This window comes from Peromyscus californicus, unplaced genomic scaffold (genome assembly GCF_007827085.1).
Source record: "Peromyscus californicus insignis strain IS unplaced genomic scaffold, ASM782708v3 Scaffold_17__1_contigs__length_78620276, whole genome shotgun sequence".
Lineage (NCBI taxonomy): Eukaryota > Metazoa > Chordata > Mammalia > Rodentia > Cricetidae > Peromyscus > Peromyscus californicus.
In genome coordinates this window covers 36393932-36418692 of record NW_026294469.1, presented here as the reverse complement: position 1 = coordinate 36418692, position 24761 = coordinate 36393932, and the positions used below count along the sequence as shown (strand labels likewise).

The window sequence follows — 24761 nt, the reverse complement described above, 5'->3', positions numbered from 1 at the left end:
CAGTTCCTGTAGAAGGATCCTAAGGGACAGAGGTGGGAAATAAGGGGGCCCCATGAAAGCTGCAGTCCTTGACCTAGGGTGGCAGTGTTGTGGTGACTACATAGCCACTCACTGTACTGCCCACTGTGAAGTGAAACTCTTTGTCCCGAGTTAATAACTTTCTAATAACTGTTGCCTGAGAGCAGCTTTTGTGGGTATTCATTATAGAACATTCCAGTGAGGGCTCAGTACCTACCTGTTTGGAAGCATAGTGGCTCCTTCAGTATCCTTGTTAATTTCTTACATGTAGTAAAGCGAGATTATGTTTATATCACAATATAAAAATGGCTGGTCAAAACAAATGGTTAAACATCGAACCCGTGAAAAATAGGTTGACTTGGGTATCTCCTCTAAATTGTTTCCTTCCCAACCGACACACTGGGAACAAAAATGGTTGTAGCAGACAGTTCTTGTCGGCAGTGATTTAGCATAGAGTGGGCTGCAGGCCCAGGGCAGCAGGAACATTAGAAACCAGGTGTTGTGTAGCCTAAGAAGCATTCATTATTCCAGCTCATTAACACCAAGACAGTTTCATCTGAACTCTCTACCTCAAGGAAAGAAAAAAGGAAATAGAAAAAGAGGGGTGTGTTCCTTTCCAAAGCAATGGAACAGACTCGCCATGCACTCAAGGTCAAGTGTACAGCATCCTTATATTGACATGTTACATTTACTCCATACCCAGCCACTTCCCTTCTATACACACTCTGAAAAATCCCAAAAAGAATTTTGTTGTTGCCGTATTTAGGGGCTCTCCTTTTAATTTCACATTTCCCAACACCACCCTGAGACATCCAGGTTCCTGGGTAGCAAGTTAACGTGATTTAAAGTTCAGTCCTTCCCGGAGGCTCAAGCCATGGCAACACAGCTCAGTGGTATTCAATGGACTGGGAAAGAGGAAGTCCTAGGATTCAGTCAGATATCAGTCAAATCGCTACATTCAGATGCAAGAGCATCAGGAGTCCTAGGGTGTAGAGGGGCAGCTAGAAACAGTCCTTTACCCTGGATTATAGTCGACCATAAAGCACCAGTTCTCTCCCCTGGGGTCATGTGATCCTTGAGATATTGAAAAGATTGCCTCTGTCCAGAAGGAGATTTCACTCATGGAATTGTTTATAAAAGGTTCCCCAGTTCTCCCAGACAATTGGTGTCAGCGATCCAAAGCCAAGTCCCATCCAGAACCCTGGGGACTGATGGGGTTTGGTGGCAAGAACGCCTTCCAAGTCTTTCTTATTATTATCCACTTTGTAAATTCTTCTTTCTTTTTAATCTCTAAACTGCTAATTAACATAAACAGACCATGCCAAAAGGGGGCAACCTGAGAGCTTTCTGAGGAGCTGCCAATGCATATTCATCAGTGGTTAATTTACAATTCATAGATTCAGCTTCTACTTAAGTTTTGAAGGGAAAAGGGGCAAGGAAAGGCTTCTTCTAGTCATCTCAAACCCAATACCAATGTCACAGGCAATTCCAGTCTAATAATGTGCCCGACCACAGCGCCATCATAAAGTCAAGCAAGTAATAAATGAATGCAATAAACGGCCTCGAAATTAAAGGGCAGAGCAGAGTGATGTTGGCATCTTACTGAAGCTGGGAGAAGCTTCCCAGTCCAGCTGTTGGTAAAGTGGGCTCCTCGCTCCACCCTTCGCTACCCTGACCCAAACACACGTCTTTCTCTGCCAAATGTACACACGGTTCAGAAGCAGGCACGGGAATCTGTAAGCCAACACCCCTGCTTTCTTCTTTTATTTCCATGTGAGAAACTGCTTTGAATTTTCATCTGTTGTGTTTTCTCCGAAAGCAAAGTAAACAAACTTCTCAAAAATGGAACGTATATGTACATGTGCATATATGTATATGTCTACATACATATATCATATGAATCTTACAAATAATTGCTTTCTTTTCCTCTCCCCCAGCCCCTGTTTCTTTCTAACTAATGAGGAGGTTTGAAAGTCTGCTCAGGAGCCCTGAGGTCCTGGTTTAAAGCTGTGGATAATTTTCCAGCCCCAGGACTTCCTGCATTTTAGAAAAAGTCAATGTTATTTCAAGGGAAAATGAGCTATTTGGATTTGCCCCCACCAGCCCCCCACCTCCTCCGTTGAGTGTGTTTCTTTTCTTCTCTTTCTTCGGAATTCCAGACAAAAAGACCCTTGTACTCTGCTCACACAGAAGGGAGGTTTAAATATAGCCCCACACCTGAGCTGCTGATTCTGTGTCTCCCCTTCCAAGGGGAGATTGGCAGCAAAAACTGTAAAGACAACCAAACTCAGAACAAAACAAGTGGGCAGAAGCCCAAAGTGTCAACCTTAGCTCGAGTACATGTATACTTTAATTTAATGTGGTCTTGCAGAGGGAAGGGCAGCTTCTGGAAATAATTTTACCTTTCTTCCATCTTGTCTGTCAAATTATCAAATGTAGCATATTGAATACCAAGCAACTTGTGCATGGGTTTGAAGATACTGAGAGGCAGTGTGAACCATCTATGCTCCAGCCTCTGGACCAGGTTAATCTGCAGACCCTCCCAGCTGAGCTCTGCACATATAGCTCTGTAGTTCTGAGATGAGGAGAATAGTTGCCTGGAGTTTTTGTATATCAACCTGATGGTTTGATAAATCATAAGTACTAAACGTGGTTCAAGATAATCTCTTACACTAAATTCTTTCCTTTTTCGAGCATGTGGCTATCTTGTTTTTGTTTTGTTGGTATTGTTTGTTTTTTCTAGACAGGGTTTTTCTTTGTAGCTTTGGCTGTCCTGGAGCTCGCTCTGTAGACCAGGCTAATCTTAAACTCAGAGATCTGCCTGCCTCTGCCTCCTGAGTGCTGGGATTAAAATCATGCGCTACCAAAGTCCAGCTGATATCTTGTTTTTGTTGTTAGTGGTGATTTTTAACAAATACGGTCATGGGCTTACCTGTCCCAAATATAATAAACTTATTCTGTATAAAATGAGCTGTTTTAGCTCTTGTGTTTGACTCTGTATTAATTTTTCTTTTATAGGGACCATATTTATACTGTTGATATAGATACATCCCACACAGAAGAAATTTATTGTAGCAAAGTAAGTTGTTTTTAAATCCATCTTTCTAAAATGGGGGTCCTTAGGGAATATGTTCCTAAAATGCAGTGATTGGGATAGTATGGCTAATGCCAGCATACTTTTTGTAAAGTCCGATTTAGGGGTTAGTAAGGGTTTATTACACATTCCAGAACACATACTTCATCAGTGTGTGCATATATATTTTGGGGTTTTATATAATTTGTAAAATCCTTTAATAAAATATTGCCGTGTTTATCCAAGAAAATATCAATTTTCATAAATAAAATTCTGTCTCCAAAACATACTAAAAACTGTCCCAATGTTGATGTTTCTACGTCATGCAGCATGGAAGTTCCTTGAGTGGTGAAGGTTCTGGAATTTAATCATCATCCAGACGTACATAAAGCTTTTCTCATGACTCCACATGGGGATATTTTAGTTAATAAAACTTTGCGGTACAAGTAGGGGACTTAGCCCATGAATTTACATGAAGGAGCACAACCTAAATTAAATCGCTGTCTGCCTGGAGTGAATGTCCACTTTATGTTTAAGAAAACGATTTCCATATTTTAAGGGAAAGGTCAGTTTTGCGAACACTGATTGATGAACTGAACAAAAATGCCAGCGACACATATTTTACCAAAATGAGCACAATTTGCACGTTGCTTGGGATGTTTTATGTGAAATTCCCACGCTTCCTTATCTTTATCCTGTAGTTTAATGGACAGAGAAGAATCAAAATTAAGCAGAAAGTTTCCTTCTCTAATATTTTGTTGTCCTGGTGAATTAATCATGGGGAAAGGGTGTGGAAAGCTTTCAATAAATATATGTTCAGCCTCCAGCCGCCCCAAGGGAACTTTTACTTCTCAAATCAAATGCAACAACCTCTGGGCTCTAATTGATTTCTTTCTTGATCCCTGCAGAAACTGACATGGAAATCTAGGCAGGCTGATGTAGACACATGCAGGATGAAGGGGAAACATAAGGTAGGCAATTTTCATTTCTCCCGCGGCTGCCACTTCGGGTTACGTTTTTGACGGTTATCTCCAGCCGTCGACTATGATTTGAATGCACCTTGCTATTCCCCTTGCCCCAGTAATTGCTTTTTCCATCAACTTATTGAAAGCTTTAATTTGCAAAAATAGTTTGCTCTTAATGTGACGAAACGTTGCAACAGCTGCTGGGACTGCACTGAGAACGCCTCGGGCGCAGCAGGGTTGACTGACTCCGAGCTGGTCCCCTGAGTCTTCAGAATGACCTGTCCCAGTAACCCACCTTGCAGGCCAGGGCACACCTCCAGTCTGTGGAAGCACTCCCGGAAAGCACACCAGACTCAACACACAGGGTCTTGTGCCTCTGGCCAAATAACGTAGAGGTATCTTCAAGGAACCCTTGAACATCTGACATTAAAATTAATATGATGGGAGACGGCTGCATTCAACTCTCCTTTCTTCCGTGACATACAAGAAACATACGCGCTACCGTTCTCCGCCAGCCTTGTGTTTACTGTTGAAATAATCGTGGATGTCCTTTCGTGGTTAACATCAGAAGCAGCTTGACCATGTACCCGGGGCTCTCGGCTCTGTAACTTTACACACTCTCCTCTCCTCACAGCAGTCCTTCTCTTGTCGGCTCATGGTCTGTGGTGATGAATGGGCTTTTGTGCTGCGTGGATTCTGTTCAAACCAGTTTGACTCTTGTTTCAGGATGAGTGTCACAATTTCATTAAAGTTCTTCTCAAGAAGAATGATGATACCCTGTTTGTCTGTGGAACCAATGCCTTCAACCCTTCCTGCAGAAACTACAAGGTAAATGTCATTTGTCTGTTTGGAAGCACACTGCCAGGAGGTATTTCGTAATCTGCTGTCACCGTACCTGCCGCAACTGAAGAGGGGTAACTCAACACCACACAGGTTCCCTGCACTTACCCAGCTTGGTGTATTGCTCCAAGAGAGTAATCCTAATCAGGCTTCTAAACTTCCTGTTTGTTCTGTTTGACTGACACATCCTTAAAGAACCTTTCATGTGAAGGTGATTTCTAGAAGGTTCTATTCTTTATTGTTCCGAGGTCTGCACACTTGCCACATATAATGGCATGTGGATTTCCTCTTTTCTGCTCTTTGTCCCTCCCACTCCTGTGTTACCTCTGTGAGGACAAAAACTCACTTAATGGGTAAGGAATTCCTATTGTAAAAGATATTGCCAAAGCATGCTGCTTGAAACCGTAGACTCTTGCATTGTAAGATTTTTTTTTTTTTTTCAAGAGAGGAATTTAATTCCATTTTGTACCAACTCACTTGGCCATGGCCTTACTTGCTTTGGCCAAGAAGAGGAAAAGGAAAAAAAAATTGGCCTCAAAGACTCAGGAAATCAAGTGGGGGGGCGAGGGGAGGTAGTTTACAGTTGAGGAACCTGGGAGCTCCTGAGCTGCTGGAGCGAAAGTACCAGTGCTCTAACATTGGCTCCGCCTCTGTTAGCTTTTCTTTGCGGCACACTTTTTCCTCAGGAAACGAATGTTGATTTTCTGTAGTGGCCAAGCACTGAGACTATAAAGGCAGAGAATTGTTGGCACTAGGAAGGCCACACCCCAGGAAGAATGCAGCGTGTCCATGGAGTTGCCGCTTTGGTCAGATGATGTGATGAGTTAAGGAAGCACCACACAAATGTCATTACCCTCACCTGAGGTAAAGGGGGTGGGAATTGTAGGAAGGAGGCAGATGAGACCCTTCTAGAGAGTTCCCATCTGCTGGTCTCATAGCTGGCATATTAACACCACACTGGGATAAATCATGAACGAGGCAGTCTCTACCCTTTTTTTTGTCTTAAAGGGTAGGTAGTAGGAAGTCAGCCACATGAAGGCTGAGGGCATTCTGGGTAGGGAGAGCAGGACAAGCAAAGACATGGCACAAGAAACAACCTACTGAGCTTGGGAAACTTCATCTAGCTCGGGAATGTTGGGCCCTGAAATGACAAGGGACAGTGACAAGAAACTGTAAAGGTAGGTTGTCCCGGGAATGAAGGAAAGAGAGTGGATTCAGGAAAAACAAAAACAGAAAACAAAAAACAAAACAAAGTAACCCAGGGAGACTTAATAATTGAAGCACAGACAAGGAGTGGGGAGAGAGGTGTCAATAAGGCCGCCTAGACTGTTCCTTGAAGAGTAGGTGATGCGGCTGCCTCCAGTCTAGATGGAACAGAGGATGCACAGGGCTCTGGGAGCTGGGCGTTCTACAATGTAGTGTATGGGTTGTGCCATTTAGGCTTACAACTCCAGGAAATACTCAGGTCCATCAATGAGGGAAACTAAATCAGGAACTTAGGGCAGGAACCTGTGATGGGACCTGAAGCGGAGGCCATGGAGGAAAGTTGCTTATTGGCTTGCTCCCCATGGCTTGCTCAGCCTGACTTCATTTTCAATCCAGGACTACCCAGCAGTGGCACCACCCACAATGAACCTCCTCCCATCCCACATTAATCAAGAAAATTTCTCCAGAGACCTTCCTACTGGTCAATCTTATGGGGGCTTGATCCCTTCTTCTCAGATAACTCTAGCTTATGTCAAGTTGACAGAAGACCCAACCAGGACAGCAGGTAACACCCGTATAGATGAGTAGACATGTCCAGCAAGACAATGGAGGGAAGCTTGTTTTCAGGAACGATGAGGGGAGAAATAAATTGGGTTTTATCCTCCTAAAGCAATCCCTTAATGCTGTGGAGAATGTGAAAAGCAGTGGTGGGCTAGCATCAACTATCAGGCTCCCCAGAAGAAGACCTCCCAACTCAGGCCTTTTCTTGGCAAAAAAAAAAAAAAAATGTTGAGAAGAAAGTGTTTCCTCTTGCACCTTATGCTTAGAAACTAATCGCAGCAGAGTGAACAAGATTAGGGGGAAGCAAGAGAGGTTCTATTTACGCCGTCACAAAAGAATAGAAGGTGATGCCCAAAATACAGTCACTAAGATAAACGAAATGAAAAGTGGTACGGACAAGTCTATCTGGAAGGAAAGAACCCGTTTACAATAGACACAGCCCATCCATTTTTAATGACTACAACCCAGCTAGCCTAGTATTTGCTCTAGTCAGTTGCAGCATTCAGCTGCTGTTTAACTTTAATTCTACCACTTGATATTCCATCCCTGTTTGTCATTGTTGAGGACTCGTTAAGATGAATGCTTCCAACACAGTTCAAGGAATTCCCTAGCTGGAAAGCTATCTTTCGGTTTTCCCGGCACTGGCCTGTGTATACAGGCCACGAGGGTTCTAGCTCATTTCCCCCTGAACATATTCCATTTCCCACAGTCCCTCCATCACCTGCAGTAATGCTGTCCCCTCTCCCTTGCAGCCACACCCGTGGTGACATGTCCAGCAGCCTGGTGCTCTCAGAAGTCACACACAGGGTGGTGTTCACTCTCCTCCTGCCTCCTGCCCAGCACCGTGAATGTTCTGTTACACTTGGGGCACAGTGTAGCTTTGGAGATGATTTGACAGGGGGGCTACAGCAGTGGTTCTCAACCTGTGGGTCTCGACCCCTTGGGTGTCACATGGCCCTTTCACAGGGGTGACCCAAGACCGTCAGAAAACACAGATATTTACACTGTCATTCATGACAGTAGCAAAATTGCAGTTATGAAGTAGCAATGAAAATAATTTTATGGTTGTTTGTGTGTGTGTCGGTGGGGTCACCAGCACATGAGGAACTGGATTAAAGGGTCGCAGCATTAGGAAGGTTGAGGACTGCTGTGTTACAGGGAGGAAAGGGCTATCTATTCTCTTCCATGCTTTTCATCAACAGGTCAGGACTAAGGACTCAAAGCAAAGTCAATAACTAACCTTCCACCATGAGCCCCAGTCTCTAATAGAAAAGCAAGTGGCAATGTTATCAGAGTAACTCGGCAGGTGCTCAGTCTCAGCCCCCTCACCACATTCTAGTTTATACATTTTGTTGTTTTTTTAAAATAAAGTTGAACGTATTAGAAAGATTGTAGACCTCAACAAAATTATCCAAGGAAGAATTTGAGGGCTTCACACTATTTCTAAAGCTCTATCTCCTCCTTTTCACCTTTGGGGCTGTAGACCTCCTGAACTGTCTACAAAAGTCAGGAGGGTTCTTTAGATAACTATTTGTCCTCGATGGAGATTTAATTCCCCAGGGGCTCTGGTTTTATTCAGAGATTTTTGTGACTGCAAGGATTAGTTGTTACTTCATGGAAAGAGGTATTTCACCATGGTGTGTATTTATTTGTTTTGTCTCTAGGCCTTTCCAAAGACACAAATTAGCACATCATTCTTTATTGCTTCCTGCTTTCACTCAGCTGTCCCTATAGCCACCCTTTTAGGAGAAGGTCTCATATCCCTCTCGTGTCTTGCTTCTTGATGTTAGGATTAGAGCGGGGACCCCCTTGGAATAGCTCACTTCAATAGCATGGTGTGTTCAGGGGGTCCATTGCTGAGTACCTGCCAGACCCACAGACCACACAATCTGTGCAGTTCAACAGAAAGCTCTTGGGATAAAGACCCTTGTGAGGAATGTTCTGGTGAGGGAGAATACATTGCTTTAAAAGGTGTCTCTGACTTGACTTTCTTTCCCCCCAAAACAGTTACATTTTAAACACTGCTGTTTTTATGTGATTTACAAATGCAGTTTGCAAACACAGGATAGCTTGAAAGAGGAAGGCCTATAAAGTCTCTGCAATGGAGACATTAGAGCAGTAGGTACGACTGACTAGATAGCACAATGCCTGTCACATCCTCAACCTCTGCTCCCGAGCAATGGCTTCAAGGGCCTTGATTTGGGCAGCTTGGGGCACTGCAGGCGACTTTTCTGTCTTAGATTGATCTTCTCTTCATCCTCAGATCGGTGGTCAAACGACGCTGGAGCCAAGAGGAGGCTAGAAATAGGTTGACAATAGTGATGTTAATGAGATCAGATTTTGAACTTGGTGTTGAGCTCTCATAAGATCCTAAGAAATGAGGGAGCAGACCACAGGAGCAGAGCAACATTGGGAAAGATGGGCTGACCTCTGGTTCATGTGACAGGTGTACTCCGGGGCTTCCCTCAGTCACCTGTGCTCAGGGAGATGTCTCTATTCTATGACAGTGTTGAGAAGATCTGAGTCTTCCCCGAGGCTACCATCACCCTCCCTGAGGGCCCTGGAATCCTCCATAGTATGCTGAGGGGAAGCAGAAAGGACCAAGGTCCTCACATGTCACTGGCCAGAGCACGGTCACACCACTGCATCAGAGTGCAAGGGAGGTGGGGGGATGTGCTGTGGTGTGATCCGGAGGAAAGAGCAATGGCATTTGGTGGACAACTGGGGAGACTCTGCCACATCCGCAAATGCCTATGGGCCTGGCATGTGTGTGTTACCTGTGGAGCAATAGATGAGTAATAGCCACATGAGTGAGAAAGACATGCATTGACTTCTACTGTTCAAAAGAAGGAAGAGGGCCGGGCGGTGGTGGCGCACGCCTTTAATCCCAGCACTCGGGAGGCAGAGGCAGGCGGGTCTTTGTGAGTTCAAGGCCAGCCTGGTCTACAGAGCGAGATCCAGGAAAGGCACAAAGCTACACAGAGAAACCCTGTCTCAAAAAGCCAAAAAAAAAAAAAGGAAGAAATCCAGGGCTTTGTATAAAAATTTAAAATCGGTATTCAGTTTCTTCTCTTTCTCCTCATTTTTCCTTTGCCTCTGTCTCTGTCTTTATCTCTCCATATTAATAGAGCCAGATATACCTCACAAGCACCTCAGCTATAACCTCTTATCCTTTAGTGTAAAGGAGCCAGACCCAGGCTGGGCTCTGGGATCAGCGGGTAGCGGTTCCTCCTCTCACTGTTTCTGACCTACGTAAGCCCCTCAGCTCCTCTGCAGTTCATTCTGCAGCTGGGCTGGCGTAGGTGCGGAGGCCGTCTGAGTTTTGCTAGCACACGTGTTTCTCATCTTGGCTGATGCCACACTGTTCTGCCAACCAACTGGAGGAAAAATTCCAGTGACTCCTACTGGGATTTAATCCACAAAGGAAGGACTCATCAGGCAAAAACAAATCCAGAAATGCAGCTCGTTCTCTGTAGAGTTCATGACTCAAGAGATAATTGGGGCAGGTAGATTTTCCCGGTAATTACTCAGAAATGCCTTAGTTTAAAAAGCTTATTTATTGGCCATTCCACTAGGGTATGGAAATCTGTCTACTGTAATGGGTTAAGAGCCAATCAGACATACTCAAATTTCACACTACCCTAATTACAGAGTCTTGATCAAGTAAATTGTCTCTCAAAGTCTCCATTTCCTTATCTGAAACTAATAGATTTCCTTCAGCGGGCATTTACAAGGATGCATTTGCAAGGTGCCTATGAAGTACTTTGCATGTTAATCCCTGTTTAAATATGAGTTTCTGTTACTGTCGTGGGTGACTGGTAGTAATTCAGCCCTGTTATTTTATTTAGATTGATACTTTGGAAACTTTTGGGGATGAATTTAGCGGAATGGCCAGATGCCCGTATGATGCCAAACATGCCAACATCGCTCTGTTCGCAGGTAAATGACCTGATTTCTTCTCATTCAGTTTGTTTTTGCATCTTTCAGCCTGTGGCTGAGAAGCTGCTCGGAAGGATCTGCATAGTCAACGTTGTACTGATTCTCTGGTGAATACTGTAATTAAGGATGCCTCTTCCATTTGAAATTAAGATGGAAACTATAGCTTTGCTTCTCAAAAGAAGTCTCTGCCTCACTCCCACAGGCTTTTGGTGCCTTCAGGAAAGGATGATGGCACAGCACTACATGGCTGAAAGGAAGTTTGGGCTCAGATACTGGACCATCAATGTGGATCTCACGCTGGAGATCAGGTTGATGGTATTCTATGGCGTGTCTGTCCTGGCCACTTCCCTGCTTTCCATTACCTTCTTTGTGGGACAGCGGTTCTCAAAGCCTCAAAGACTGCAGGTCCTCTTGTCTACATACAGAACAAAAAGGGAGAGAAGTACAAGGAAGCTTCTGGAAGCTCATTCACAGCAGTAGAGCAGCGGACTTCTCAAATGCCATTGATCTGATTCGGCTACGTGCCTGCCTCTGACCAAATGGCCATAGTGTCTGAGATGGTGATGCTGATCGCCTACGGGCCCCCATGTTCCTGCTGAACAGGATGTAGAGAAGTAGCTAGTAGGGCCATCGTTTTGCAGTTTAGTGGGATTTTTGTATATGAGTATGTTTTAATTGGGAAGTTTGTTTAGGAATTCATTGCCAGCTGTGGCTGTGGAAGTGGGTGCAGAGAGGTGTCGGTGTAAGAGGGATTGATTGTTCTGGGATCATCTGTTCTTCCCGTCATGACAGCTAACACCCAGCACAGCCTAAGTGGGGAGGGAGCTTTTAGCCTTGGATTATAAAGCAGAGTTAGTTCCTAGCTCCTTCTTGGTCTCCCGTTGTGGGTTGGTCCACAGGGACAGAGTGCAGAAACAGGAAGGTTCTCCCCCTAGGACAGCCCAGTTTCGTTGGAAGCAGCCCTGCACTGTCAGCGGTACATGGTCAGGAAGAAAAGCAGGGGAAGATTCAGTGTTAAGTGGAATCTAAGCAGAGGACTTGGGGAAGCCTGGACTAAAAGGGGAGAGGGGCCCGACTGACTGAGGCTGCCCAGCTTCCAACAGCTACAAGGAAAAACGTGTGTCTCCTTATCCAAGCAGGAGGGATATTGGATCATTATTTTGTTGTTGGAATGTTTGAAATCTTATAAAAACTAAGTGCTTGTTAATGGACGAGCCTAGTTACAATTAAATGGCATTTTTACCAACAGAGGCAGAATATGGTGCAAGCAGGAGATGGCTCAGAGGTTAAGAGCACTGGCTCGCTGCTCTTTGAGAGGACTGGATTTGCTTCCCAGCATCCCTGTGGTGTCTACAACCATCTGTAACTCCAGTTCCAGGGGATCCTATGCGTTCTTTTATTTGACATCATTGGTCACCAGGCACATACATGGTGCACATACCCACATGCTAGCAAAAATACTCATACACAAAATAAATGAATCTAAAAAAATTTTTTAAAGATGTTTATTTAAGGTGTTTTTTTTTTTTAAAAAAAAAAAACATTAACCACAGAATCTACATATGGAAAAACTTAGAGAACACTATGTTATATGTAAGTTTCTTTGTGGTTAATTAGTGGAACTATGAAGTTAATTAAAATGGATCAAAGAGGGTTAAGGAGATGGCTCTGTGGGTAAAGCGCTTACCATGCCAGCATGAAGACCCGAGTTTGAATCCCCAGAACCCACATAAGAGCTGGGCCCAACAGTGTGAGCCTGTACTCTCAATGTTCCTACAGTACCATGGGAGGCAGACACAGGAGAGTCCTCAGGAGTTCATAGGCCAGCTCACCTAGCTTCCACAGCAGCTCACAACAAAGAGACCCTGTCTCAAACAAGGTGAAATGTGAGGACTGGCACATGAGGTTGCCCTCTGACCTCTACATGTGTGCTGTGGACTAGGCACACCCATATTCACACCCACATTCACACCCATACCTACACATACATATCACACATACACATCATACAAATACACACAGAGAGATTTTAAAAACGAATCAAAGACTTTACATTTTTCTTTGTTTTTTATGTGTACAGGCATTTTGTGCACACGTTTATTTGTGTACCACATGCATGCCTGGTGCCCCTGGAGGCCTGAAGAGGGATTCAGATCCCGTGGGACTGGAGTTGCAGATGGTTGTGAGCTACCATGTGGGTGCTGGAAATCAAATCTGGGTCCCCTGGTAGAGCAGCCAGTGTTTTTAACTGCTGAGTCACCTCACCACCCTCCTCAAATGAATTGTACAAAGTTTGAATACACTTGGTTTCCATTTAATTGACATAGATCTTATTATTCTTAACTGTCTCATTTGATTGTTTTGGTTGCAGAGCATATTTATTTATTTATTTATTTTTAAGATTTATTTATTATGTTTACAGTATTCTGCCTGCATGTGTCCCGGCAGGCCAGAAGAGGGCACCAGATCTCATTATAAGTGGTTGTGAGCCGCCATGTGGTTGCTGGGAATTGAACTCAGGACCTCTGGAAGAGCAGTCCGTGCTCTTAACCATTGAGCCATCTCTCCAGCCCTGGTTGCAGAGTATTTACTAGTCCAATAAAGAGGCAGAAGTTCAGAGCCTCGCTTTCAATATTCTTCCTTCTCTCTGCTTTTGGACATACCCTCCAATACCTCCCCAAACAGAGCATTCCCAAGGAAGGATCAATTTGAACTCAGCTCTCCCCAGCCTTTGGTTCTTTGTTTTGGCCACTTGTATACCACAATGCTTCCATTTTGTGAGTTTTGGGAACCCAGAAGCAAAGGTCTGTTAAAGCTAGATCGGCAGGTTAATGAATCTCATGACGGAGGAAAAGGGGGACCGTGAGTCTCAGGATAGAAGTAGGTATCTAGCCAACCACTGGAAATCTCCTTCTTCCCCTTACCCAGTCAGGCTCATCTTGGGCTCAGGTCATCCATATTTCTGAATGGATTTAAAACCTTTATTGATGAAATCGCTTTCTTGTTGCTCAGGGCTGCCTCCTAATCCAGTTGACCATGGCCTGGTGGCAGTAGCAGCGTCCAGGGGTCCCTTGGCCTTGAGATTTCGGTCAAGGTCCATCTAATCAAGTGAAGCAAATAACGTATTTCATTTACTCCGTTCCCCGAGCTGCTGCCCCTGCCACTGTTGCTTAGAAAAATTGCCATGCAATTTAAAAAGGAAAAATGTTTCCTTTGTCCAGATCCCAATTTCAAACGGTTAGGAATGTGGGTCAAGCATTTTCCTAGCGACTCCTGGATTTTTCCCAGTTGTCCCGTCTCGTTTGCCTGACGTAGGAAAGCAGTCTGGGGGACATCTTCCCTGTTATCCATCCCTCCTTGCTCAGGACCCTGTTCAACTCTTTCTCTCTTCTCCTAAGATGGAAAACTCTACTCTGCCACGGTAACTGACTTCCTGGCCATTGACGCAGTCATTTACAGGAGCCTTGGAGACAGCCCTACCCTCAGGACCGTCAAACATGATTCAAAGTGGTTGAAAGGTGAGCAATTAACTGAAGAGAGGCAGGAGGGGATGCGTACCTCGGAAGAGATTTAGAGTCTGCATGGACCAGACTGTAGATTCATTTTAGTAATGGTTTCTGACAGACAAAACCATGTAAATTGCATCTTTTGCCTCCACTGATTTATTTACTTCCCTTTTTCCCTTCCCATGAGCTTCTGGAGTATTAGCAAAACTACCAGTGCCATGACTATAGAATACATTGCATTCATCTTTCCCTGCCCCAGACTCTCATTGCAGAGTCCCACATGAAAAGAGCTGAACAGAGCATTCATGAAAGGGGACAGGGGATGAAGTGGTGGGGAACAGGAAAGTAGCTATTCACAGCCCCGTGTGAGTCAGGGTGACGGAGCCATGCACACGAACTTCTCTAGGCAATCCGGACATTCCACTGTGGAAAATAAAACTACCGAGATTTGCAAAACGTCCTTATTCTTCACTCTCGGCTGCAAAGCTTGTGAAAGATGTAATTTGTAAGCTCAAGTGCCTTCTGAAATCACTAGCGCTGGCACTTGTGAAGTCATTAGAAATGGTTAGTGTTAACCACATGTCTAATAGCCCTGCACTTGCAATTAATAACACGTCTTTGGCTACACTTGGGTAAAATTCTCTTAACACCATGTGACATGTCTCCAATTAAAGTGCCCGTTTGTCTGCAGAACCGTACTTTGTCCAAGCACTGGACTACGGAGACTATATCTACTTCTTCTTCAGAGAAATTGCCGTAGAGTACAACACCATGGGGAAGGTAAGAGGGGGAGAGCGTCCCCGGCTCCGTGTGGGACGTTGTCGGGAAACCCATTTTTGAACCCAGTAACCCCACAAGCAAGCATGCGCAGAAGTGACAGGCTGAGCTGTCTGGAATCCCGACGCACTTTTTCAGAACAGTAACAAATCACAGGGAACCTCTGGAATATTTCCACTGAAGATCTAACCAACAGATGTTTGGTTATTTTCGTGCCGAATTCTAAGTGTTTTGAGATGTAGCTTCCAGGTACAATTTCCCCCTTTTAATTGAGTTACTCCACAGAGAGAAGAGATAACCCAGTGTCTTTAGGCAAACTGAGTCTTGGTTTTATTGTAGAAAGCAAGAGGACAGTGAGAGGAGGTTTAGTTCATTCGTTCGTTCGTTCATTTATTTATTTATTTATTTATTTATTTATTTATTTATTTATTTATTTATTTATTTATTACCAGACAGCAGATCAAGGTCACTAAGTTAGAAGGCACGAATAAAATACCAGGGTGGCTTGCATGGCTAGAGGGACTCACTGGAAGTACGAGATTTCAGGCCCCAGAGGCAGCCGGTGGGGATGGCAGAGATGGCGCATACAAAGTGTGCTTTTGTCTGAGGAAATAAAAGCTAAGCAGTCTGTATGGAAATGAGTTTATGTGGCTGGGAGCTGATCCCCTGAAGGATTTATGGCTCCATATTAAATGCCATCGCCTTATCTTTTAAAACATTCTGTTTCTCTGCTGAGTTTTTTTTCCTTTTCTTCCTTTTTCCCCCTCCCTTTTTTTTGTTACTGATTTTAGAAATGCAATATTAAATTAAGCACCTTGTCATCTATTTCTGTTGTTAAGCGAAGGCACATTCTTCTAGGATCTTCTGCATTTCAGAAGGAAATGACCGCATGCCATTTTCCCCATGTGCTTTTCTCTGCAGGTGGTTTTCCCGAGGGTGGCTCAGGTTTGTAAGAATGACAGGGGAGGGTCTCAGAGAGTCCTGGAGAAGCAGTGGACATCGTTCCTGAAGGCTCGCCTGAACTGCTCCGTGCCTGGAGACTCTCATTTCTATTTCAATATACTCCAGGCAGTTACAGATGTGATTCGCATTAATGGCCGTGACGTTGTCTTGGCAACCTTTTCCACGCCTTATAACAGGTAACCGTGCCCTGGCTGCGTTGACCTAATGTGTTCTTCCCAGCTCCCTTTTCCCTGGGGAACAGATTTGCAACTGACAGAAAAGGAGCCCCCACTCTATGTAGATAAAAAGCACTTTGCTCTGAGTTTTCATCAATGAACTAATTAGAATTTATGAACATTATTAAATTAAGGTTTTTAGGCAGCATAAGTTATGACAATATCTTCTATTTATATGACTGACATATAAATACTTTATATGTGATTCCTTTCCTGTAAACTACATTTTATTGTCCTCTTTTTTTACACATGAAGAAATAGCTTAAAACATTCCATTGCTGGATCACATAGTCAGTGATAGAAGGGAGAGGTTTGGAATTCAGTGTTTTCCTCTGATCTCTTATAGGTCATCTGACATTCCTGTTTCACTTCTAGTATTTCCCTGACTGAATTGGGATTGTATGTGTGTGTGTGTGTGTGTGTGTGTGTGTGTGTGTGTGTGTGTGTGTGTGTGTAAAGCCTGGGCATTTATTAAAATGCCACAGTGAGAGATTTAGGAGTGAGGTACACCTGCCAAGGGTCCCCCCCTGACAATATTTCACTTATCATCCCACTGGAAGATGCAAACCTCCATGTAAAGCCCCAGTGGCTTGAAGAAGTTGGTTCACGGTCCAGATCCCAACCCCAGCCCAAGCACCTCTGGAAGCGTCTAGCGAGGGCTCACAGCCGTCAAACACTATCCCTAGAAATACTGTCTGTCATTTCATTTCTGTTTTTATGTGTTGTTCATCAGAAATTTGAATGAATTAAATGACACATGAATAATTGCTCCCAAAGCAGGCAAGATGCATGGAAATGACAGAAGAGGAGACTTACCATCTTTCTCTGGCATCCATCTCTCTATAGAGCCAATAAGGTTTCAGAGCCCAACACTGTTCTACAAAGTGAGCCTAACTCTGGGTCTTAACTCCTGGCCATGAGCTCTAAATGCCCGCGTCATGCTCTCCCGTCTATGTAGGAGTGTAGAGATTATATCCTCTTCTAAGAATACACTTAGGATTCTACTTTTTAACCAGGACTTTCCTGAACTTCATGAGTGCCTAGATGCCAGGCATGAAAAAAAATGATAAGATTGGAAGATAGCATCTAGAAAGACATGCCTAGGTATTGGGGGAGAGCCCAGAAGAGAACAAACCGAAGGATGAACTCATGCTCCTCAATTACAGGGAGGGCAAGTGTCAAGAATGTGTCACTGCAGATAAATGAAAGAGGGGCTTCTATTGCAGCAAGAAGTATTCGATTAGATTTAGGTAAGCTTCGGTCGTCTATAGGGATTTGGAGACTCGAGGAGAGGAAAGATAAACCATTTCAGGGCTTGAATATTCACATTGAAGATCCCATCTATTTAGGGTTTTTGGAAAACATACTGTCTTGGTACATGGGAATGCAGGGGTTAGTGGAATTTAGGAATACATTTCTAGTGTGGGGGTTTCATTTTATTAAAAGTGTGGATTACTTTGTGATTATAAAACCATAATGTGTTCTTGTGTATTATAGATAATCCATTTATTTTGCTAAGTGGCCCTAAAATTATCTTCTTACTATGATTATGCGGTCTCAGAAATATTATTTATTCAATAAGCTCAGACAACCTAACTTGCCAATATACAAATGTGTTTACCATTTTCCTCCTAAATTATGTGTGGCCTTACTCAGTCTCGTTTCATCCCTTTCACTTCCTCCTCCACACAGGCAGTCTAGGTTATGCCAGATTGCTGCCAAGCCTTGAGGGGTCCCTCTCTACCCTGGGGAAAAAGAGCAAGCAAGCCCCAGCATGCTCTGGCTCCCTCCCCTCCTCAGCCTGTTTTCTCCCATTTTTTGTTGCACACTCTATACCACAGGATTCCCGGACATGTGGTCTGGTGCAGGAACGTGCCCTTCTTTCTCTGCAAGGTCCTCCAGCCTGACCAATGTCCACCCATCAAACTCCTGTGGAGGGGTCTCATGCCCTGACATCCTGTGCTAACTCATGCACAACCCTCACTGGCTTGCTCTGAATATGTTATATTTATCTTCATCGTAAACTATGATCTAGCTACTGAAGGCAGGGCCCTGTTTTCTGTGGGCTTCACAACACTTCTATATCAGCTCATAATTCTCCCCCCAAACAAAGGGGCCTCAAGAGCGATGAAGAATTGATGGGCTTCTCCCCCTTAAGTTTACTTTACTAACTAGTCTATTCTTTAAGAGTGTTGATGCAAATTTGATTGGCAGACACATCCTCTTTGCATTTATGATCCCTTTACTTGTAGTGCTTTAAATTCTCCCTGCCCATGATAAGAGTTTCTTCAGAGTATGTTTTTTAATGGAATGTATAACAGTTATGTGAGTAACACCTTGTGTGAAACGTCCCTTGCAGCATCCCTGGGTCTGCAGTCTGTGCCTATGACATGCTCGACATTGCCAATGTTTTTACTGGGAGATTCAAGGAACAGAAATCTCCTGATTCTACTTGGACACCAGTTCCAGATGAGCGCGTCCCTAAACCCAGGTATGAACAAGTATTTATTTATTCAGCTATTTTGAACTCTGAACTGGTGAAACGGGCATCTCTGATAGTGAGCATCCTGTGGACCACACGCTGGTGCCTTCCATCACAAGCTGGGCAGATAGAGTTCCAAGGACAACAGAAAGACCCTCATGACCATTTGTATCCATCCTCTTTACCAGAACCCAGAGTTACCTTTGTATCTACAAACCATGACTTTAATCTTCTGCTTCACCTTTGTGAATGTGGTTTGCCCAGTACAATAGGTGATAGGCACCTTCTGTTACATCTAGTCCCATTGGTGTATAGGTGGAGAATTTAAGGACCAGAAAGGAAACTGTATTATGAAAGTTAATATAACTAGAGAGATACCTCTGGTGTGCCTCCCTCTGATTTTATATGAACTCTTTAGTTCCAATAAAATGTGAAATATAAATGATATTTCCTTGATTGGGGGAACAAGTGGGATCAGAGTTGAGTCCAGGGCGCCAGATCAAGGATAAGAATTGTTTAGTTGGTACAGTGGGTTGCTTTTCTGCATCCACATACAATAGAGTGCTAGCCCTTTCCAAGCTGTGCCCTGGATTCGCTCACATACATGACCCATGACACTGCAGAAATTTCTTGGTTCTATAAAATCTCTTCCTATGCTCCCATTAGAGAGCTAACTCTGGAGGGACATTTCTCCCATCCTGATCCCATGTTTTCCAAATCTGGGTGGTACATAGTCCGCACCTTCACCTTGGTGGTCTAAGTTCCATGGAAATCTCTCCATTGAGTTTGTGTGGTGCTGAAAGCGAACCCAATGTCTTCCTGTTTTGTCTTGTTTTCTAATGCTCTCCCTTAGTCTCTTATCCTACCAAAATACCTACAAGTACATTTAACTGAACCAATTTAGATATTAGGAACCAAAGGAGCCTAAGTGGCCATTCCATTCACTGAGTTGCCTGGCATGTTCCTTTTCTGTTCAAAGCAGATCAATGTGAAGGGACACTCTAGGGACCAGATAGATTACCTAACTCAGCACCTGGGGTTATTCCTCACCTTCTGAATAAGCAAGAAGGGGAGTTAAAATCGAGGGACTGGTTTCTGGGGAAAATATATATATCTACTTTGGTGTGTGAATATGGTGCCACTCAGGCATTACAAGGACGTGTGATAGGTGATTTTCTCCCATGTCAGTGGGTTTACCCACATGCTTCCATACACTTGTCTCATCCCTTTTGCAAACAGTGGGCTGATTGTGGAGGGCTTGCTAGTTGTAGCTACGTGGGTATGACAAAAGGTTGTGGGGCGGAGGTGGGGGAGGGTGATGTTGTACAGTTTCCTCTCCTGCACCAGCAGGCAGCAGGGTGTCTAGACTGCAGACTTTCGTATTCTCTAATCTGACTCTGCTGAGATGTCCACGGAACTCCCCAAACTACAGAATTTCTTGCAAAAGTTCACCTTAGCGAGCTCTGTTCAGTGGCAAGGAACCGGTCTTTCAGGAAAGAATCTTCAATGTAACTGGCTTTTCAGACCTGCCCAAAACGCATAACAAATGAAAAGTGAACTAGTAAACTCTTAGAGGTTGTAACATTGAGTCTTAAAGTATTAGCCTAATCCCCTCCTTTGTAGAACATACACCTTTAGAACAGTGGTTCTCAACCTGTAGGCCATGACCCCTTTGGTGGTTGCATAGCAGAAATCTTGCATATCAGATATTTACATTACAATTCCTAACAGTAGCAAAATTACAGTTATGAAGTAGCAATGAAATAATTGTATGGTTGGGGGGGGGGGTCACCACAACATGAGGAGCTGTATTAAAGGGTCGCAGCGTTAGGGAGGCTGAGAGCCACTGTGTCTAGAACCTCCAGCAAGGTGTCCTGGTTTGCTTTCCTTTGCTCTGATAAACACCATGACCAAACGCAACTTCGGGAGAGTTTATTATAGTCTGTCATCAAGGGAAGCCGAAGCGGGAAGTTGACAGAGAAACCACAAGGCACACTGCTTACTGGCTGGGCTCCTCTAGCTTGCCAGGCCACCTTTCTTACATAGCCTGGGCTCACTTGCCTAGAAGTGTGGTACCATCCACAGTGGGCAGGACCCTCCTACACCAATTACCTATTAAGAAAATGCCTCCCAGACAAGCCCACAGGCCAGTGTGACAGAGACAATCTCTCAGTTGAGGGTCTTTCTTCCCAGGTATGGCTAGGTTTATCTCAAGTTGACAGACAGTATAAAGCCTGCCTGGGATGCATGTCCCCACACACACACTCACTCACTCAGTTCCAGCTCCAGCTCTGTTCACTGGGGTTGGTTTGTGCATCTGGAAGGAAGCCAAGTTGCCTGGAGATGAAACTGAGCTGTACCAGCTAAGGCTTCTTCACAGAATGAGGAGGCGGTCCAGAGGAAGTCTCAGCATATTGTACTTGGTGGCATTCTGCATTGTTCAACTTCCTCTTCAATGCCTGCAGTACAGTCTCCTTCATGCCAGATGCTGAGAGAAGCAGTTCATTCAAAGAATTTGCCAGAAGGCATGAAATAACTCTTCCCCTCAACCACCCCACCCTTTGTCTCATTTTAGGCCAGGTTGTTGTGCTGGCTCATCCTCTTTAGAAAAGTATGCAACCTCCAATGAGTTTCCGGACGATACCCTGAACTTCATTAAGACGCATCCACTGATGGACGAGGCAGTACCTTCCATCATCAACCGACCGTGGTTCCTGAGGACGATGGTCAGGTGGGTGTCAAGCAAACCGCGTCCCGAATGGATTTCCTTGACTTTGTCTTGTGCTCGTGGATCCTGTCAGTGGATCATGCTTTGAAATGCCACAAACATCTTCTGCTATCCTGGGCATGGATTCAGCAAGGAAATGTTGACAGGCTGGGTAGATGCCACTAAATCCCCATCGCCGCCTTCTCAGTGAGAAGGGTGCCAGTATTTTCAGGCCGGTTCTACACATGCCAGCAATTAGAAGAAAGAAAAATATTTCCTTCCAGATTAGCTTATTAATCCAATCTGTGCGGTGCAGAGGAATGGTGAGGCAGGACCCGTGAGAAGAAGTGGTTACCTGCTTGGTTACACACGACTGGGTTGCTGGCGTGACGGGACAGCACATTTGTAATGGCATGCCAGCAGGAGGGAGTTATACCTTAGTATTTGTTATCTGAAGTGATGCCAACAGAGAAGCAGTAGCTGACTGGAGATCTCTGATAGCATCCAACATCCTTTGTGATGGGAGCGTTATTTTCAAATAATACAGCAGGCTTTTCTAGATCGGCAGTCAATAACACAGAATGGTGAGTTTACCCCATTCTTAATCCCCTGGCTTTTATTAAAGTATGAAATCTCATTTGACGATAACCTAGCTACCATGGCCTATTACTTAGGCTGGTATTTTCTAGTTCCTGTCTTGGTACTTAGGACAAATAAGTATCCGTGAAAAGTGGAATGACCAAAGAATTTCATAGAAAGAGGATACCCACTAGGACTTAACTGTCTGCTTGTCTCTCTCCATTCCCTTAACAAAAGTGGCTTGGCTTGCAGGTCCTGATTATTAGTATTAGTACAGTAGCAGTATTCGTACTGCTCTGAGCCCTCCACCTTCAGGAGCCTCCTTCCTCCTCTGTGCACACTCAGAATGTTCTCTTAATCTTGCATCTTGTTGACCAACACTTTGTGCCTCCTAGGAAAAGCGTGGAGAGTGGTACCCACTGCTTTCCCCCTTGATGTTACAAAGAAATGCTAAGTACAGTCACTTCTTACGCCTGCCCTCTCCGTTGGCGCCGTCAGTCTTTTCTTCTTGCTCATGGAAGGCATCGTTATGAGTGGTTTCATATGGTTATGGATACTTATTTATTATGGAACTTGGCCTCCGTACACACATACTTCCTTCTCCCTGTTGGAGCTATACTAATGTTCTGCATATGAAAGTAAAGGGCCAGAACAGCTTGAGAGCATTACTTACATGCATCTATTTTTCATGACGTTGTTACTAGAGAGCTGTGTCGCAGTTGTTTGAAGTGGAAAGGGGACCTTTAATGACAGACTAACACAGAGCCTTTTCCCCTCCAAATGTGACCCTGTCATTTTAGATACCGCCTGACCAAAATTGCAGTCGACAACGCGGCCGGGCCATATCAGAATCACACTGTGGTTTTCCTGGGATCAGAAAAGGGAATCATCTTGAAGTTCCTGGCCAGGATAGGAAGCAGTGGTTTCTTAAATGGCAGCCTTTTCCTGGAGGAGATGAATGTTTACAACCCAGAAAAGTGAGTCAAACATTGGGTCCTTTCTTGGTAATTATTTGTCACGTTACTGCAACCCTTTCTGCCTGTGGAAAAATCGCGGCCGACCAGATAGTTTATGTAGTTTTCAGTTACTTTTCACACCGTCTCTAAAAAATATTGAGCATTAGTTTTCCTTGCTAATAATGTCCACATAAGGGTGTCTTAGATCATGCGGTGACTATGTCGGCCCACAAATGGAGTACAAGGTTGGTGGCGGGGGAAAGAAAATTGTTCCCAAGAATCTCCTGATGGTCTTCTCCTACCTCGTAAAACTAGGTGCAGCTATGACGGCGTAGAAGACAAAAGGATCATGGGCATGCAGCTCGACAGAGCAAGTGGCTCCCTGTATGTTGCATTCTCTACCTGTGTGATAAAGGTGCCTCTTGGTCGGTGTGAGCGGCATGGCAAGTGTAAAAAGTATGTATTTTGCCTCATTGACAAATAGAAAATCCATAGTCGTCAGAAAGCAATCCTGGGTAGCTGATAGTCATCCTTTTCCCGCAGAACCTGTATCGCCTCCAGAGACCCATACTGTGGGTGGGTAAAGGAAAGTGGTTCCTGTGTCCATCTGTCACCCCATAGCAGGTAAGGAGCCTGAGGTGTGGGAGGGCAAAGTGCCTCCATCACTCTTCAGGCTAGATGTAGGCTTGACTGTGTTCGCTCACACCATCAGCACTCATCCCTCTGCGGATGAGAATTTCAGGCATGGAACTGGCAGGCACCAGCTCCATCCCCAACACAGTTCAGAGACTCAGCGTCGGATGTGGCAGAGTGTCCATAGGATAATCCCCCTCAGACATGGATGGTTAAGAACACGAGGGGACACACAATGGGCCTCAAAAGTATTCCCCAGAAAGTGGGACATGATACACGCCTTGAGCATCATGGTTGAGGACAGCAGAGGAAGGAGCCATGGGGTACCAATTAGATTAGCGGATGCTTTTGTCCAGCCACAGCTAATGGACCATACAAGGCTGAGAAGAAATGGCGGAGCATTCGTCAACCCATGTGATCTTGCTTCAAGCATGGTGTTCATATCCCATAAAGCTTTCCCCTGTGCCGAACAAACCTTGACCTTATCACTCATTTAGACACACAATCAACGCTTGGCAGTTTCCCAATGGGTCCCCTAGATCAAACTCCTCTGCTCGGCCTGGGATTTTTTTTTTAACTTCAGGGGATGTGAAATCTAAATAACATTTGAAAAAAACTATTCAAAGCATGTCTCAGAGAAGTTGTGGACAATGCAAGTGAGGTGTCCAGGGCAGTCTAGGGCTCTCCTTCAACAGAAGAGCCTCCCCAGGCCCACCTGTGAAACAACTATTTTCCTCTGCTGGGAGCATCCTCTCTGCTTTTCAAATAGCTAGACACGTGGAAGAGGCTGTTTGGTGAGCACCGTCCACATAATGGAGAGATATTCTCTTGAACAGAGCTGACGATAACTGTAAACAATAACCTGGAAACCCGAGGGCTGCAGATGGCCTGCTGTACATTATTAGCATGGCTTTGAAGGGGCCCTGCTGACTTTCCATAGAGTTGGAGCTTTGTATCTTTTCATGAAAATCCTCGGGGTGGAGCAGAAGGAATCAGTGATTTGGCGGGGAGAGGGTGGGGGCGCGGCCGAGAAGGGGCTCATCAGTTAGTTGTCCTGTGTTCAACAACTGACCAAAGGTAACACAGTTTTTACAAACTATTTTTTTAAAGTTACTACCGAAGCTCTCAGACGCTTCCTCTAAAGCCTGCGTTCATGTTTCAGTGCCACAGGGCACTGCTCAACACATGTGTACCCCTGCTGGGAGAGTGGGTTTGGGGACTGGATGGATACTGGCTTTCATTACAAGAAATCCGTATCCTGAGAGGATGAATTTAATTTTCATCCTAGCCAATGACATTCGAGGCTAAATACGGATTATTAGATCAAGGTGTGACATTCAA

At 44.5% G+C, this 24761-nt stretch overlaps 1 protein-coding gene across 3 annotated transcripts in view; it reads left to right on the top strand.

The window, feature by feature from the left end:
* Sema6a (semaphorin 6A) overlaps positions 1-24761 on the top strand; it is a 126120-nt gene that overhangs the window by 68132 nt on the left and 33227 nt on the right. For all 3 annotated transcript variants that reach the window (XM_052742160.1, XM_052742162.1, XM_052742161.1), the window contains exons 4-15: positions 3037-3097; positions 4000-4062; positions 4783-4884; positions 10512-10602; positions 14001-14120; positions 14800-14888; positions 15807-16024; positions 18423-18554; positions 21121-21276; positions 22632-22808; positions 23103-23243; positions 23331-23411. In XM_052742160.1, the coding sequence (XP_052598120.1) occupies positions 3037-3097; positions 4000-4062; positions 4783-4884; positions 10512-10602; positions 14001-14120; positions 14800-14888; positions 15807-16024; positions 18423-18554; positions 21121-21276; positions 22632-22808; positions 23103-23243; positions 23331-23411 (1431 nt within the window). The remainder of the gene's footprint in view (positions 1-3036; positions 3098-3999; positions 4063-4782; positions 4885-10511; positions 10603-14000; positions 14121-14799; positions 14889-15806; positions 16025-18422; positions 18555-21120; positions 21277-22631; positions 22809-23102; positions 23244-23330; positions 23412-24761) is intronic.